Source organism: Hypanus sabinus, chromosome X1 (assembly GCF_030144855.1).
Source record: "Hypanus sabinus isolate sHypSab1 chromosome X1, sHypSab1.hap1, whole genome shotgun sequence".
NCBI classification, from domain to species: domain Eukaryota; kingdom Metazoa; phylum Chordata; class Chondrichthyes; order Myliobatiformes; family Dasyatidae; genus Hypanus; species Hypanus sabinus.
Window position 1 is genome coordinate 670581 of NC_082738.1, and position 15861 is coordinate 686441.

The following is a 15861-nucleotide window of genomic DNA, read 5'->3' on the forward strand; positions in this document are numbered from 1 at the left end:
CTGTATTCATGATCAATTTATCACATAAATGACAAAGATACGTTTCATTCATTAATCCATTTAATTCATAAACTCAAAGGTTAAAAGATTTTAGTTCCTGAAGTTAATTGTACAACACAAAACCATGTAAAAGATAGCTGATACATCACATTTACTTTGACATATAATTGAAGAACGCATTAAAATATCTTCCAGATAACATCAAGATACACTACGAAACAATATGGTTGAAACTGATTTCAAGAGAAATATTTTAAAAATGTAAGATATTTTATATATTGGAAGAAATTTATTAAAGTCCCTGTAAATCATGTCAAAATATAGTATTTCTAAGTGACAATTATGTCAGGAAAGACAGTAGAAATTTGAAAGCATGTCAAATTTGTGTGTGAGTTGCTAACTTCTCAAAAGTAATCTAAGGTTTAATGTCTCAAAATTATTTAAAGTATTTTTCTAATGATTTTAAGATACTTACAAACACTTTCAATTAATAAATTAGAAATGAATGACAATTTAGCTTGTTTATGTACTTAAATCAAGTACAATTCTGTCAAGTTGGAATCAATTCACTTCAGTTACAAGTATCAAATGTCCTGCAATGGTTACTAAACATTTACTGACATAATATAAAACTAATTTGTGTGGACACAGTTATTAGTTATATCCTCTAGATTTTTTAAATCAGAAATGCAGAACAGCTCACTTTACCTTTTTTAAAAACTTTGAGTAGTACAACAGATGTCTACATGGAAAATAAGTCATCAACTTTTACACAACGTATACATTATAAACAAGTTGCTTCATAACTACATTTAAAAAAAACCTGTAACAAATACTAAATGTGAGACATATTGGTAATAATTAAAATGAACATACACTTCAAACTTAGTAAATGTCAACACATTCAAATACAAAAGAAACTTACCAGATCAACACATATAGATTGTCAAAAAACACATTATTTCTGTAGTTCTACTACAGAGGTGCAAACATTCACTGCACATAACTTTAATAATAAAGTAAGATTTACATATTAAATAGTACTTGCTCACAGTTTTGTTAATGATACAGTATTTCTTATAACAAAGAATTTTTTGAGTTTAGAAAGGTACAGACCATAACTACAAGCTTCAACTACTTTGCAAGCTTCATTTTACAAGATTTTGCATCACCTCATAAGGTCATATTTTGTGATCCTTTTTCACTTTTCTCTGAAAACATTCTATGTTGCTGAGAGTCATCTGCTTTCTAAGATTAGCATTAGTTAAATACAATTGGTTAATGTATCTAATTATATATAGTTACTTGAGTACACATTGTTATTCTATTATAGCATATATGAGCACAATTAATTGTGGGATATCAACTGTATCATATATTGCCATTATAAGGGTTCTACACAGACATGAGTAAACCTGCCTAACATCAAGACAAATAATTGAAACTATTTGAAATGATTTTTAAACATATAAATAAAACATGCATCAACAAACAGTGATACATGGACAATATTAACCATTCACAGCTCCCCTAATTGATAAAGCTAAAACCACCAGCCATCATTGGCCAAACTAGAAATTCTAGATTCCACCCCAGTCTGTGCTAAATTAACTGATCTCAGCCATACACACACTTGAGGCACCTTTCTATTCCTAGGGCTAGAGAAAGCTTACTGTTCCTGATTGCTGATGTGTACGTGAACATTGGTTAAGAACAATATCAAGCTTTGATGTTGATGACTCACACGATAAACTAATGTACTACAATTCTATATCTATATTTGCATAAGATGCTACTTTGATGAGATAATATTAGTGCTATTAGCTGTGGAACTATACTGTAATAAAAAGCAAGAAGCTTCAGCACACAAAGAGATTAAGTATGGAAAGAATGTCAAAAAAACTTTAAAATATGACTGCCTTGTATTTGCCAGTGTGTACCTAATGTCACAAATTGTTAATTATTCTGTATAGATATCATGCATCTGCATAATATTTAACGTTGGCAAAAAAATCTAAATTCAAAGTATGTTATTATAGTGCAAATTCGAGGCTATAATTTCACATTAGGATATTCCAGAAATCCTACCTGCAATCTTGTATCATCCAAATTTCAAAATGAAATTATTGCCTTTCAGTTACTCCTGGGTTGCTATTATCTTTGCACAACCGTCAAACTACTACTAATAGTAATGGTATTTTCAAATGAATTATTCCTAATATTATTAGATTAACATTTCTAGGCCTGTATAAGATGAAAGTCTGTGACCTTTGACATTTCCTGTAACTTCAGTTATCTAAGCAGAGTGTCCAACCAGATTAGGGTAATATGAATAAAAATAGGACCACTAGACCTAATCTATGATAAACAATTACTTAACAGGATGATTACATTATACACCTTGGTTTCATTAATCTGCACTTACTGTTGTGACATTAATATATTTTTCACTTACTGATTATTAGTGAAAAAGACTGCACCTTGATGAACTTGTTGCTCACCTCCACTAAATAAAGGCCATGTCAAAGCCATGACTTTGTTTACAAGTTTTATGTGTAATAAATAACCGTCTTGAAAAAACTAAAACATACATTAGATTAAAATTTCCTAAGGAGATTTAGTCACTTTGATTGAAAAGATTTGACAAGAACAATTCGCCAAAATATGATCTTGTTAAATTATGGTTGTGATGTTTCATATTACATGTCTCAATAAATATGTATTTACTAACCAAACATGACCATGTGCTGCAGTGTCTATAACTAGTATTATCTAACAAATTCATAGTTTAGTTATTTTAAAGGTTATAATGAAGAGAATATATATTGGCTTTATAGTCTATTATTTTCCAGCACTTCCTTAATCAATACGAGTTTTTGCCACTTCATTCTTTTCCCCACTATAGTAGCTGCTTCAATTTTGTTAGTTTTTGTTTCTATTAGTTACTACGTCCTGAAGCTCTTCTTCTACTTCACTTTGGTCATCTGGATTGGCATTTCGTGGTTTTGGTAAAGTCATCTGGAGGGCACACCACAAAGCAGTCCTTGCTTTCCGTGTAGCTACAGTCATTTCTTTGATTGCAATGGCCAAAGAAAGAATGTCTGCAGAAGAAAAATATGAATGGATCTATCTGAACTTTGAAATGACTTAACATTAAGTACAAAGCAAAATAATCATTCATAACATATCAAGCAAGCAAAGTTTTGTGCAAAGATTGGTATCCAAATTCTAGACTACCCTTAGTCAACTTCAAAAGACCATACGATATAGGAGCAGAATTAGGCCATTTGGCCCATTGAGTCTGCTCCACCATTTCACCACTGCTGATCCATTTTCCCTCTCAGCCCCAATCTTCTGCCTTCTCCCTTTATCCCTTCATGCCTTGACTAAACAAGAATCTGTTGACCTCTGCCTTAAATGTACCCAATGATCTGCCTTCACAACCATCTGTGGCAAAGAATTCCACAGATCCAAAACTCTCTGGCTAAAGAAATTCCTCCCCATCTCTGTTCTAAAAGGATGCCTCTCTATTCTGAGGCTTTCCCCTCCGGTCTTAGACTCTCCCGCCATAGGAAACACCCTCTCCACATCCACTCTATTAAGGCTTTTCACCATTCGATAGGTTATAATTAAGGTCACCCCTCATTCTGAATTCCATTGAGTACAGGCCCAGTCATCAAACACTCTTCATATGACAAGCCCTTCAATCCAGGAATCACTTTTGTGAACCTCGTTTGAACCCTCTCCAATGTCAGCACATTCTTCACTCTTTATTATAGGATTAAAACAGATTTGTTATTTTTAAAAATAACCTGAACACAAGAAAAATGTACAGCTAAGGAAAAAGTGCAGAGGAATGAAACCAATTGAAAATCCAGCTCAAGCATTGGGGTTAAACAATGCTGTAAAATTAACGATGCATTTCCTTGCAGAGAAAGGTGTATTACAAGAATATGAACCAATGAAACATTATACTGCATGGTAAGTTCACTGCAGCTAACTAGTTGTGCTGGGCAGACTGAATCACAAGATACTATTTATCTATTCTCAACACATCTTTTGCATGAAGTTCAGAAAAGAAGTCCAACAACGTGGATCAAATTGAATTAATATTGAGGAAGGACCTTCTGTGTCATAGTACCATTCAAGGATTCCAGTTAAAGATACAGAAAAGCCATACTGGACTAAACAGGCAATGGTTGATATAAATTTCAGCTGGTTAAATTACTGCAGCACTGATACAGACTCTCCAAAAATCAGTCATATACAGTCATACTGTGGTAATTTAAGTTTATGATATTCAGATCTTTTGGAAGTCAGTTGACCAATATATAAAAAAAATCTTTATTAAACAGAGTAAGTTTATGGTGATACCTTGGTCATCCTGAAATCTTGATGCTCCCTGCCTTTGTTGATTAGCCATGTTTACTATTTCATTCTTCCTACGAGCTTGGGCGAAATGAATTGCTTTTAGATATCTGTCAATAGCTGTAGAAATATTAGCATGAAAAGGAGAACTGCGGAGGCGTTCCATTTTGCTGAGCAATGTCACAACCTGTTGTTAAAAAAATATAGTTCATGCATCCACTTAAAATACCAGAAATGTATACTTCAACTGAATTCTAGATTATCAGAAGCTGATACTATTTGATCACTGACTCATTTATGAATTTACGCCATGTTTGCAATTGCAACAGAGTAAAATTTTTCATTGAGGTAATGAATATTTGCAAAGCAAATTTTAATTAAAATTACTATGTAGTCTGCAATTTTCACCCATTTTATTCATAATTCTATTCTTAAATATCAAAGTCAATATTGAAGAATAGTTATACATTCATCAAAATAATATGTAATAAGTATTATAATCTCAGTCATTTAAAATCCAATGGATCCAATGACAATATTCTGCCATGCATAACCATGAATAGGATGCATAATGCAAGATTAATGTGTTCATTCTCTGCATAATATCAATTTCAATCTTACTCCAGCAGGGGAATTTGAAAAAGAATATTTCAAAGTGGCTACCAAATCTTGGCTCCCAACTAAAATACATTTATCAACAGACTATTGAGAAAGGCAACGATATTTTTATTAAATTTTATGTTACTTTTACTACACTGTTATGCCACTGACAACTGGTTAACGTATACTGAGCTTTATTCAAACTCTTAATTATAAAGACAACTACAAGCATTCACAGGTTGCAGACTACACTGTCTGTTAAAACACAAGATGGTCAGTCTAAATCAGGCTTGTGGCTTCCCTCTGCTCTCTGAATCCTACACTCAGGGATCCTCTTTTCTGAATGTACTGTGATCTCACTTCCTTCTTGTTCCTTCTGTTCTCTTCCAATTAGGTAGTAACACAACAATATTGCAGTCCAAGTCCACTTTATTTTGTCCACCTTAATCCTGTTATAGCTGGACTTTTGGTTGATAAACTACCACTTTCATTTTCTATTTCATCAATTGTGTTACATCCTAGTTATTAGTACTGAACCATTCATATACAGAAGAGCATGGATTGCTCCTGACAGTTTTCGCACATGGGTCCTTTGACCAAGTCTCATCACATAGATAGATATTTGTTGTCTTTACCTAGATCTCTAGTTATTTCTAATTTCCACCTTTTCAATAGCTGTCTCGGGATGCTATGAGAGATGTGATTTGACCCATTGTGTATGTCACAAAAAGTTAGCCACGTTGTTTTCAATTTATTAGGTCTCCAGATAAGTCAAGTCTCCAAGAAAATAAAAAATGTTGCTTCAGGGCAGCACTCTTTTACTTCATGAAGGTCTGGATTTAGTCTGTAATTTTATCTATTTCACAATTTAATTTATCATCAATGGCTTGTCAAATTTCTCTTTCACTTGTTATATTGTAATATTTTCTTATCATTCACAAATAACTTCCTAGTTTATTAATCATTCTTGTATGTGGCAACTTCTAAATGTCCATTCTGATTAGAAACTCTTTGCATTCTTCTATTCTGGGATGGGCATTTTTAACCTTTTAACTACTAGTTCACTTACAAGCACGCATTTAGTCACTTACAGAATTCAGAAATTAACATTTACTAAAGTATAACCATAAAGGCGCTGCACAATTTGAATGATTGAGACTGGAATCACTTGCAAGTATTCTTGATTTTCTGGAGATGATCTGAACCATGCACATTAACCTTTGTTCTCAAGTATGTAGTTCCAAATCGCCAAAAATTAAAAGTAGCTAGCACTTTCACAGATAAAATTGGTAAACTGAGGAACCGATAACCCCCATAAGCAGTTCTTCAGCTTTCTCTAGAGACTATTCTTTTAAAAGGTCAGCATATGAAACAGAAACCATTATAAATTTAAATATCACCATAAAACTGGTTCTCATCTGTTTTCTTGACATGAAAAATATATTGCCTATGTGAAGCAACAAACATAATCCTGTTGAGGCAATGAGGTCTTGGCTCACTGGGGAATAAAAGCACTAATTTACATTTTGTTATTGACTGTAGTAATAGAAGTGATAAAGGAAATTACACTGAACACTGAAAGAGCCTTTATAATGAAGAATGACCCCATCACAAAAGTAAGCCGTCCCAATAAAAAAATCTTATAAGACTTTCGACTAGGACCAACAAACTCCCAAGTCAAAGAGGACAAAGAGGAATGACAATCCAACAACACAAGACATTGCATTGACATTATAAACAACACACACAAAATGCTGGTGGAACACAGCAGGCCAGGCAGCATCTATAGGAGAAGCACTGTCGACGTTTCGGGCCGAGACGTCCCTTTATTCTCTCTCTTTGCCTCCTGTCAAGCGGCCACTGCTTCATCCATGCTAGAATCTTTCCTGAAATACCATGGGCTCGTAGCCTCATAGGTGGCACCTTTTCCAGGCCTTCTGAAAATCCAAGTATGCAACGTCATCCAATTCTGCTTTGTCTATCTTGGTAGCATGATTCTCCTTTGTCTAGCTTGAAGCCTATTTTTTTTTTAAAGCAGCACATATTCCAATTTTCTTTCAACATTTCTGGAAGGGTATGTTATAATTCTGTCCAATTTCAACTACCAATACTCTGATTTAAAGACACAAGCAATCAAATTAAAAATGAAGATTACTCTTTATTCCATTGCCAACTCATTGCCACCATTCCTCTATTCCGTATTAACTCAATTCTGAATTACTTTTGTTGGCAAATACTCACAATCACCTTGTTTGCACTACAAAGAACAATGTAGTGACAAGGCCAATAACAATGGCAAATCATTACAAGCCTGGAGAAACACATATAAGATGCTGGAGGAACTCAGCAAGATACTGAACCTCAGCCTGAAATGTCAACTGTTTATTCCCCTCCATAGATATTGTCTGTCTTGCTGAGTTCCTCCAGTATTTTGTGTGTGTTGTTCCAGATTTCCAGCACCTGCAGACTTGTTTACAAATCTGGGCATATCTTCATTTCAAAAAATAACAAAATAAAACAAAAAAAGTTAAGTATACACCTAAGCATATTAAAAGGAATATGTTTAATTAATCATTCTACCAGATATGATCAAACATACTCTTGCTTGTTCACGTAGTTGATCAACCATCAAACGGTCAACCCCGGAAAGGTTTGAAGGACGCCTGGGAAGAGGTGTGTTATTTGAACTGGTCACTCTCTTTCCTGGGTGGTTCTGGGCAAGTGCTGCTTCAGTCTTAAAAAGAGAGAAGGGGAAGATTATCATAACCAATACAAATTCTTACAAAATTAAACTATGCTTAAACATTTCAGAGAAAAATAGTTTGCACATGGCAATACAGCATAAGAGTTTGCTGATTGTCTACCTAATACCACCAGTCCTACTATCCACACACAATAAAATGACAAGTCAAAATACAAGAAAACAATGAAATAAAAGAATATTCAAGACTGTTCTTTAAAAGTAAACTTTGCATTATTATGGCTCTATCCAGACCACGTGGCAAATTATAAAATATCAAACTGGTACATTTTGAAGCACCTTCTGAGAAAGGCATGTTAGGGCAAGATAAAACTGAAGATTATAGTCTAGATGTGCTAGATATGAAATTTTCAATGCTGGTAGTTTATACCTGAAATAGGAAATGCGTATTCTTCAGCATCAAAATCCTTTACCCCAATCACCATATTTATAAAATTTAATTTTTAAAATGGCAAAAACATATTGGAAAAAGAGCAAGATATTTAAAACAAAAGAGGAATTGTGCTCAAAGTTAAAATCTAGATTTTAATATAGAGTCGACCAACAGGAAATGAGGTTTTAGGAATGCAGGAAAATATTCATTAGCAATTACCCTTTTTATACAGACAAGTGGTATTCTATAGCTTTGACAGAGTAAAATTCAGCCCACATAGCAAGTAAAGTGCAAATTAATTCAGAATGACATGAATGGCATACATCTTCAGTGAGGCTTCTTTAATTCGTAAGACATAAAACCCTAAAATAAAGGAGCAGAATTAGGCCATCTGGCCCATTGAGTCTGCTCCGCCATTCAATCACGGTTGATCCTTTTTTTCTATCTCCTCCTCAACCCCAGTTCCTGGCCTTCTCCCCGTAACCTTTGATGCCATCCATCCAGGATTACCCTATAGAAAATCAGGCATAGTGAAAATTGGACACAAGATCAAAGATCCAATTTTCTAAACTGCATCAAAAGAGAAGTATTAAAACAATTACAAACACGAGTCCTAATGAAGGGTCTTAGCTGAAACGTCAACTGTTTACTCTCTTCCATTGATGTTGCCTGGCCTGCTGAGTTCCTCCAACATTCTGTGTATGTTGCTTGTATTAAAACAATTAGAATATTTAACTCTGGCCATGAACCATAATCATGTACACCAGCAACTTTTGAATCAGCAGTTTATATAACATAAAGTAATTAAGCAAAAAGTAATCAAGATGGGTTGCTGGGCAGCGTGGCTCAGTGGGCCAGAAGGGCCCGTTCTGCACTCTCTAAATAAATAAATAAATTTCCACAGGTGCTGACTGACCCGAGTGTTTCCATTATTTTCCATTTTTAATACTACAATGCAGTTTCCCACATTGATTGTAGCTATCAGTAGCAGGTGGAATTGCTGCTTCTTTACTACCGTAAAGAAGTACAAATGTCCATCACAGGCAACCACAATAAACTCTTACTTAAGAGCTGGTCTGCAGCTAGTATCTTGACAAGAGGAGATCTGATCTTACAATGGCTGCTGTGCAGCACAAGTAATAACATTGCCTGGAGATTAATGCTGGGAGGTATAATACTTACTTCCTGGAAGAGGACAGCATTTTCACTTCCACAGTATCAATGGGACTCTTAAGAGGGGTAAGCAGACAATGAGTGGCATATCTGTTGCAACTACAGATGCTGTTAAAGATTCCAGGCTCACTTCAACACTGATAATTAACAACTCCCACAAGGTACCAGCCTATACTCTAATCACAATCACTCAAGCCAAAAAACTTTCAATACCTATTTGTGCCTCCACTGAGCAAGAAGCCTATTCCAACAGTCATGACAATGTGAAACAGTTGAGGGTAATGCTGGCTAGCAAAGAAGTGTAGACCACTTTCAGAGTTTTTAAAAGAATCTGTTCTTGTCTCTATAAGAGCACCTGCACAAGGATGGAGACAGACTTTCCATCTTTTCTGGTCATCTCTTGTCAGTAGACCAAATGTCACTAAATTGGGGCAGAAGACTATTCCCAAACAGTTTCTAACTAGTGTTAGATATGTGCACTTGCGTGGCCATTAAACATTACACTGTGCAGACAGTTTTTAAATAGCATCACTTGTGTGTGTTTGTGTTTAAAAAAGTGATTTTTGTCACTGATAGTTTGATGAAAAATAAACAGAAAGACAATTTGGAACTGTTTTGTTCACTGTGGTTTCAAGCATTCAGACTTGGAGATACCAGAAATGGCTGGGAGTGAAAGTGAAATGATTTCACTACTTCAACAAGTTAGGGACTACATAGAACTTGAAGATGTCAACAATCATCTTGAATGTTAAAATTTAAATGAAGATTTGGAAGATGCAATGTCAAACACTATATGAAGGCAGTCCATTATCCACACTAGGTGTCTGTGCTGATTTTGTTTATTTACAATCAAAAGAACACAGCAAGGTACACTCAGCTCTCACCTGTGACTCCAAAGAGCTGTTTGCATGCGACAGCAGACATGTTTCGATAGGCAGGCTAAATCAGGTGAGGGTAGCTGGCGGACCTGATACTCCGGTGAGATAGAGACATGCCTGTCCTAGCATGCAAAACCATCTCCAGTAGACTGGATGGATGAGACTTGCAGTGAGATCCAACAGCCAGAAAGGTGGTTCTGCAATGTTTCATGGAGAGTGAAGGGCACGATGAAGCACAGAAGTAGTCATGGTCAACCAACTGCAACCAAGGAACCGCAGTGATGACCTTCGTACCACTGAATTTGGACTTCTGAGATCAAGACAGTGGAACTGCCCCAGTACAATGGTGTTTTCACTTTAAAAGCTCTCCTGCATAGGTTTCCTGCCATTGTCAATTATGACGGACAACCACCAAATCAACTATTAGGAACTAATACAATTTTACAGTGCTATAATAGTATTGACAGTGCTCTAAATTGTTCTGTATTTCATTTAGATATGTAAATTGTTACTCAGTTTGTATTTTTTATACCCTTAAAACTATTTCCATGAAACTTTGGCTAATTCAGACAGCACCTTAATTGGGCTAAAATGTACTGGTCCCAATGTATCCTAGTTATCCAGAATCCACTGTATACTTCTGAAGACTTCCTCCCAGTTAATTTTTTGAAAATATGTATTGTGTAATATATACGTATATGAATTTCAAAAATTTGGCTAGTTTGGTTTATGGGCAAATTAATGTCAAAAGGAAATGAGAAAGTAAATTTCTAAATTGCCATAAGATAGGTGCTGAATAAATCCATTTGGTCCATCAAGCCTGCTCCACCATGTCATCATGGTTGATTTATTTTCCCTCTCAGCCCCAATCTCCTGCCTTCTCCCATTATCCCTTAAGGTCCTGACCAATCAAGAATCTATCAATCTCTGCCTTAAATACACCCAATGACTTGGCTTCCAACCACTTGCAACAAATTCCACAGATTCACCACTGTCTGGCTAAAGAAATTCCTCATCTCCATTCCAAAAGGACACCCCTCTATTCTGAGGCTGTGTTCTCTGGTCTTAGACTCTCCCACCACAGGAAACATCCTCTCCATATCCACTCTATCGAGACCTTTTAATATTTGATAGGTTTTAATGTGGTCACTCATCAATTTTCTGAATTTCAGTGAGTAGAGGCCCAGAGCCATCAAACGATCCTCATGACATGTCTTTCAATCCCAGAATCATTTTCATGAAACTCCTTGCAAGGATCTCTAATGTCAGCACATCCTTTATTAGAAAAGGGGCCCAAAACTGCTCACAATACTCCAAGTGAGGCCTCACCAGTGTTTTATAAAGCCTCAACATTATATCCCTGTTTTTATATTCTAGTCCTCTTGAATGCTAACATCACATTTTCATTCCTCACCACCAACTCAACCTGCAAATTAACCTTTCAGGAATCCTGCACAAGGACTCCAAAGTCTACTTGCGCCTCAGATTTTTGAATTTTCCATTTAGATAATAGTCTACGCTTTTATCTCTTCTACCAAAGTGTATGACTTTACAACTTCTTGACATTTTATTTCATCTGCCACTTCTTTGCCTATTCTCCTAATCTGTCTCAGTTCTTCTGCAGCCTCTCTGTTTCCTCAACACTACCTGTGCCTGCACCTATCTTCGTATCATCAGCAAACTTGGCCATAAAGCCATCATTTCCCTCATCCAATTGACATATAACATAAAAAGCGGTCCCAAACAAGACTCCTGTGGAACACCACTAGTCACCAGCAGCCAACCTGAAATGGCTCCCTTTATTTCCACTCTCTGCCTCCTGCCAACCAGCCAATGCTCTATCCATGCTAGTATCTTTCCTGTAATACCATGGGCTCGTAGCTTGTTAAGCAACCTCACATGTGGCACCTTCTGAAACTCCAAGTACACAGTAGCAACAGATTCTCCTTTGCCTATCTTGCTTGTTATTTCTTCAAAGAATTGGAACAGATTTGGCAGGGAAGATTTTCCCTTGAGGAAACCATGCTGACTATGGTCTATTTTATCATGTGCCTCCAGGTACCCCAAAACCACACACTTAACTATCGACTCCAAAATCTTCCCAAGCACTGAGGTCAGACCTATAGCAGATAGTTTCCTTTCTTCTGCCTCTCTTTCTTATTGAAGAGCGAGGAAGGCAAAATCAATGTTAGCATTTATTTCAAATGGTTTAAAATACAAGAGTAGGGATGTGATGCCAAGTCTTTTTAAGGCACTGGTGAGGCCTCACCTTGAGTATTGTGATCAGTAACAGTTTTGGACTTTTCATTCTAGAAAAGATGTGCTAGCATTGGAGAGGGTCCAGAGGCGGTTCATAAGGATGAATTTGGGAATGAATGAGTTATCATACCAGAAACATTTGATGGCCCTGGGTCTGTACTCGCTGGAATTTAGAAGGCTGGGGTGGGGTGGGATCTCATTGAAACCTTTCGAATGTTGAGAGCCCTATACAAAGTCAATGTGGAAAGGATGTTTCCCATGATGGGGGGGGGGGTGTCTAGGACAAGAGGGCACACACTCAGGATAGAGGCGCGTCTATTTAAAACAGAGATACGGAGAAATTTCTTTTGCCAAAGGGTGGTGTATTTGTGGAATTTATTACCACAGGCAGCTATGGAGACCAGGTCGTTGGGTGTATTTAAGGAAGAGCTTGAAAGATTCTTGAATGGATATGGCATCAAATGTTATGGGGAGAAGGCCGCAGAGTGGGGCTGAGGAGGGGGAAAAGGATCAGCCATGACTGAATGGTGAAGCAGACTTGCTGGGCCAAATGGCCAAACTCTGCTCCTGTGTCTTATAGTCTTTTATGCATTGAGTTGCTACCACATGATTGGCTGATTATATATTTGCATTAACAAGGTGTACAGGTGTAGTAATAAGGTTGCCACGACAGTTCGATGGAAGTGAAGAGAAAAGTAGATAGGACAATGAAAAAGGTAGTTGGCCTGTTTGTTTTCATTGGTTGGAGCAATGAATTCAAGAGTTAGGATGACTCAGGGGTGGCAAATATTTGGCATACATGGCCAAAATGGTATGTCCAAAAATCCTGTTGGTAGTGGCATACAGTGTCACTGTTAAATATGTGGGTTATGACCAAAGAAAAAAAATGTCTGGAGTCGCTCAGCACTTTCGGGCAAGGGTATTTATTTGGTTCATCAAAAGTTAGTGAGAATTGCAAAAAGAAAACTGCCAATATTTACAAAAAGATAACTACCAGAAAACGCAATCATAGCTCTACACTATTTTTGCTCAGTGTGAGCTCCTGGAAGCCCCAATCTCTCTCCTACTGAGAGTGATGAGCCCCATCTATTAGGCACCAAGCCATACCATTGTTAATTACCCACAAAGTTAAGACAAGACTGCACATGAATCAGAATATGATGCACCCCACAACGTAGTTATAATCAGACTACAAAATAAATAGAAGTATCTACCTTAAAAACAGCATACAAACAATATTATATACAGTCACAAATCCCTATGACTAAACAATTGGAATATTCCACTGTGTATGGCGGGAAGGCACCGTAAAGCCATCCCAAGTGTATCAGCTCAGTTCAGGACCTATTACGAGAAGTGGGGGTGTGTGTGTGTGTGTGTGTGTGTGTGTGCGTGTGTGTGCGTGTGTGTGCGTGTGTGTGCGTGTGTGTGCGTGTGTGTGTGCGCGCGCAAGAGAGAGAAAATGCACGTGTATCAGGAGTGTGTTGACCGACTGCTGTGTTACAGCCACCCATAATAAGAAGATACATAATTATCTTTACTGCAAAATTAATCAGCAAATCATTTCTTTACAACCCAAGTGCAGTGAGATGCTTTCACAAGAAACATCTCATGCCAGCTTGACACCAGCTAAAAGGCTGCAAGACAGTTGGATAAGTTTTCAAATCCTCGCAGATCTGGTGATCTGGTGTACACATTAGTATTTGGTAGAAAACAAAGAGACAGCCAGTTTGTTTGATATGGACTTCGAGGAAATTTCAGGTTGTGGCAAGCGCTTTCATGCAGACCAAGGGTGTGGTGGCGTAACACTTATATCCAGCTTAGGAAGAGACGAGCTCTGACGGTCAAGTGCACATTTAGATTGGTCTAACTCAGTGGTTCCCAACCTTTTTTTGGCCATGCCCCACCTAATCACCTCTAAAATCCTGATGCCCCCTGTGGTGATATATAATTCTTATTATTCAAAAAGTGAACTCCTATTCACCTGGAGGAAGCCTAAAAAACCATTAACTTGGTTTAAACAAGCTTCCAAAGAACATGGCATTCATGAAAGAGAAAAATAAAAGAACCAAAGGGCTGTTAAAGTTCTGAGGAAGAAATTACTAAGAAATTGTAAAAAAAAAAGAACATTAAGTGATATTAAAATAATAATAAATAAATAAAACAATGCCGATTCGTTTCTACAGCATACAAAGACAGATACACCGTTTAAAAGAGATGACGCAATGTGCACACCTTCACACCACCAAGAACCGAAAGCTACTGCAAAAAGCAGCATTGGCGCGACCTCATACAAGTTTCTTACGCATTTGGACTTGTTCATTCGTTCCTTCCTACATCAGTCAATTCATTAATTTAATTATGAAAGCCATTTGATGGTTGTAATGATGGTGATACACTATATATATACAGTACATATGCAATTACACATGTACATACACACAAGTATTTTTATGTATGCATACTGTATATACACATATGTATTAACTCACACACACACTCATACTCACACAGACTTACTAGTAAAAATTCACTGTTAATAACTCATTCTCAAATTGCCCCCCTTAAAAATCAAATTACCCCCCTGTGGGGCGTATGCCCCACGTTGGGAACCACTGGTCTAACTGTAATAGGCCCTTGTATTTTTTTCTTCTTTCTTTTAATAACTGATAAAGCTGAAATTAGTAAATATACTTTTTCATTTTATGTAGTGTATGATCTGTTATTTCTTGCTAACTGATAATTGTGTATGGGCAGTATTTACCCAGCATTACCTCAAATTGAGGTTTCTTTAATCTGAACCAGCTGTGTGGTGAAAAGGGCACAAAAGCACCTTTCACTCAGATGGTTGAAGAAGTTTGGTATGGTTCCCCAAATCCTAAGAGCTTTCTACAGGAGCACAATTGAGAGCATCACCGCCTGGTAATGGGAACTGTTCTTCCCTTAATCACAGGACTCTGCAGAGAGTGGTGCAGACAGCCCAGCGCATCTGCATATGTGAACTTCCCACTATTCAGGACATTTACAAAGACAGGTGTGTAAAAAGGGCCCGAAGGATCATTGGGAACCCAAGTCACCCCAACCACAAACTGTTCCAGCTGCTACCATTCAGGAAATGGTAATGCAGCATAAAAGCCAGGATCAATAGGTTTTCAAAAAGCACTCTCCATTTTTCTCCTTGCCTGCTCCCAAGACCCTCTCACAATGGAAGTATTTGTTCATACAAGAATGGAAACTCCAGCTTTTTCAACTGGATCTGGTGTGTCAATAGTCTGTTACTTCAACATCTCCTTCCGAAAACTCCAGTTTCAACAAGTTATCATTGTACGGGTACTCATCAGTACTAAGCCCCCAAATCTCAAGGGCACTGATTGGAGTCAATGGTAAATGCATCAAATACTGGTTGTAAAGCAAAGTAACTTGAGAACTTGTCTTTAAAGTCTTCCCCC

The 15861-nt window shown here is 36.9% G+C and overlaps 1 protein-coding gene across 1 annotated transcript in view; it reads right to left on the minus strand.

The window, feature by feature from the left end:
• The window catches only part of LOC132384988 (meiosis-specific coiled-coil domain-containing protein MEIOC-like), an 89617-nt gene continuing 73756 nt past the window's right edge, over positions 1-15861 (minus strand). The window contains exons 5-7 of the mRNA XM_059956712.1: positions 7568-7702; positions 4375-4555; positions 1-3101 (exon numbers count right to left, since the gene is read on the minus strand). Coding sequence (XP_059812695.1) covers positions 2923-3101; positions 4375-4555; positions 7568-7702 — 495 coding nt within the window. The 3' untranslated portion in view covers positions 1-2922. The remainder of the gene's footprint in view (positions 3102-4374; positions 4556-7567; positions 7703-15861) is intronic.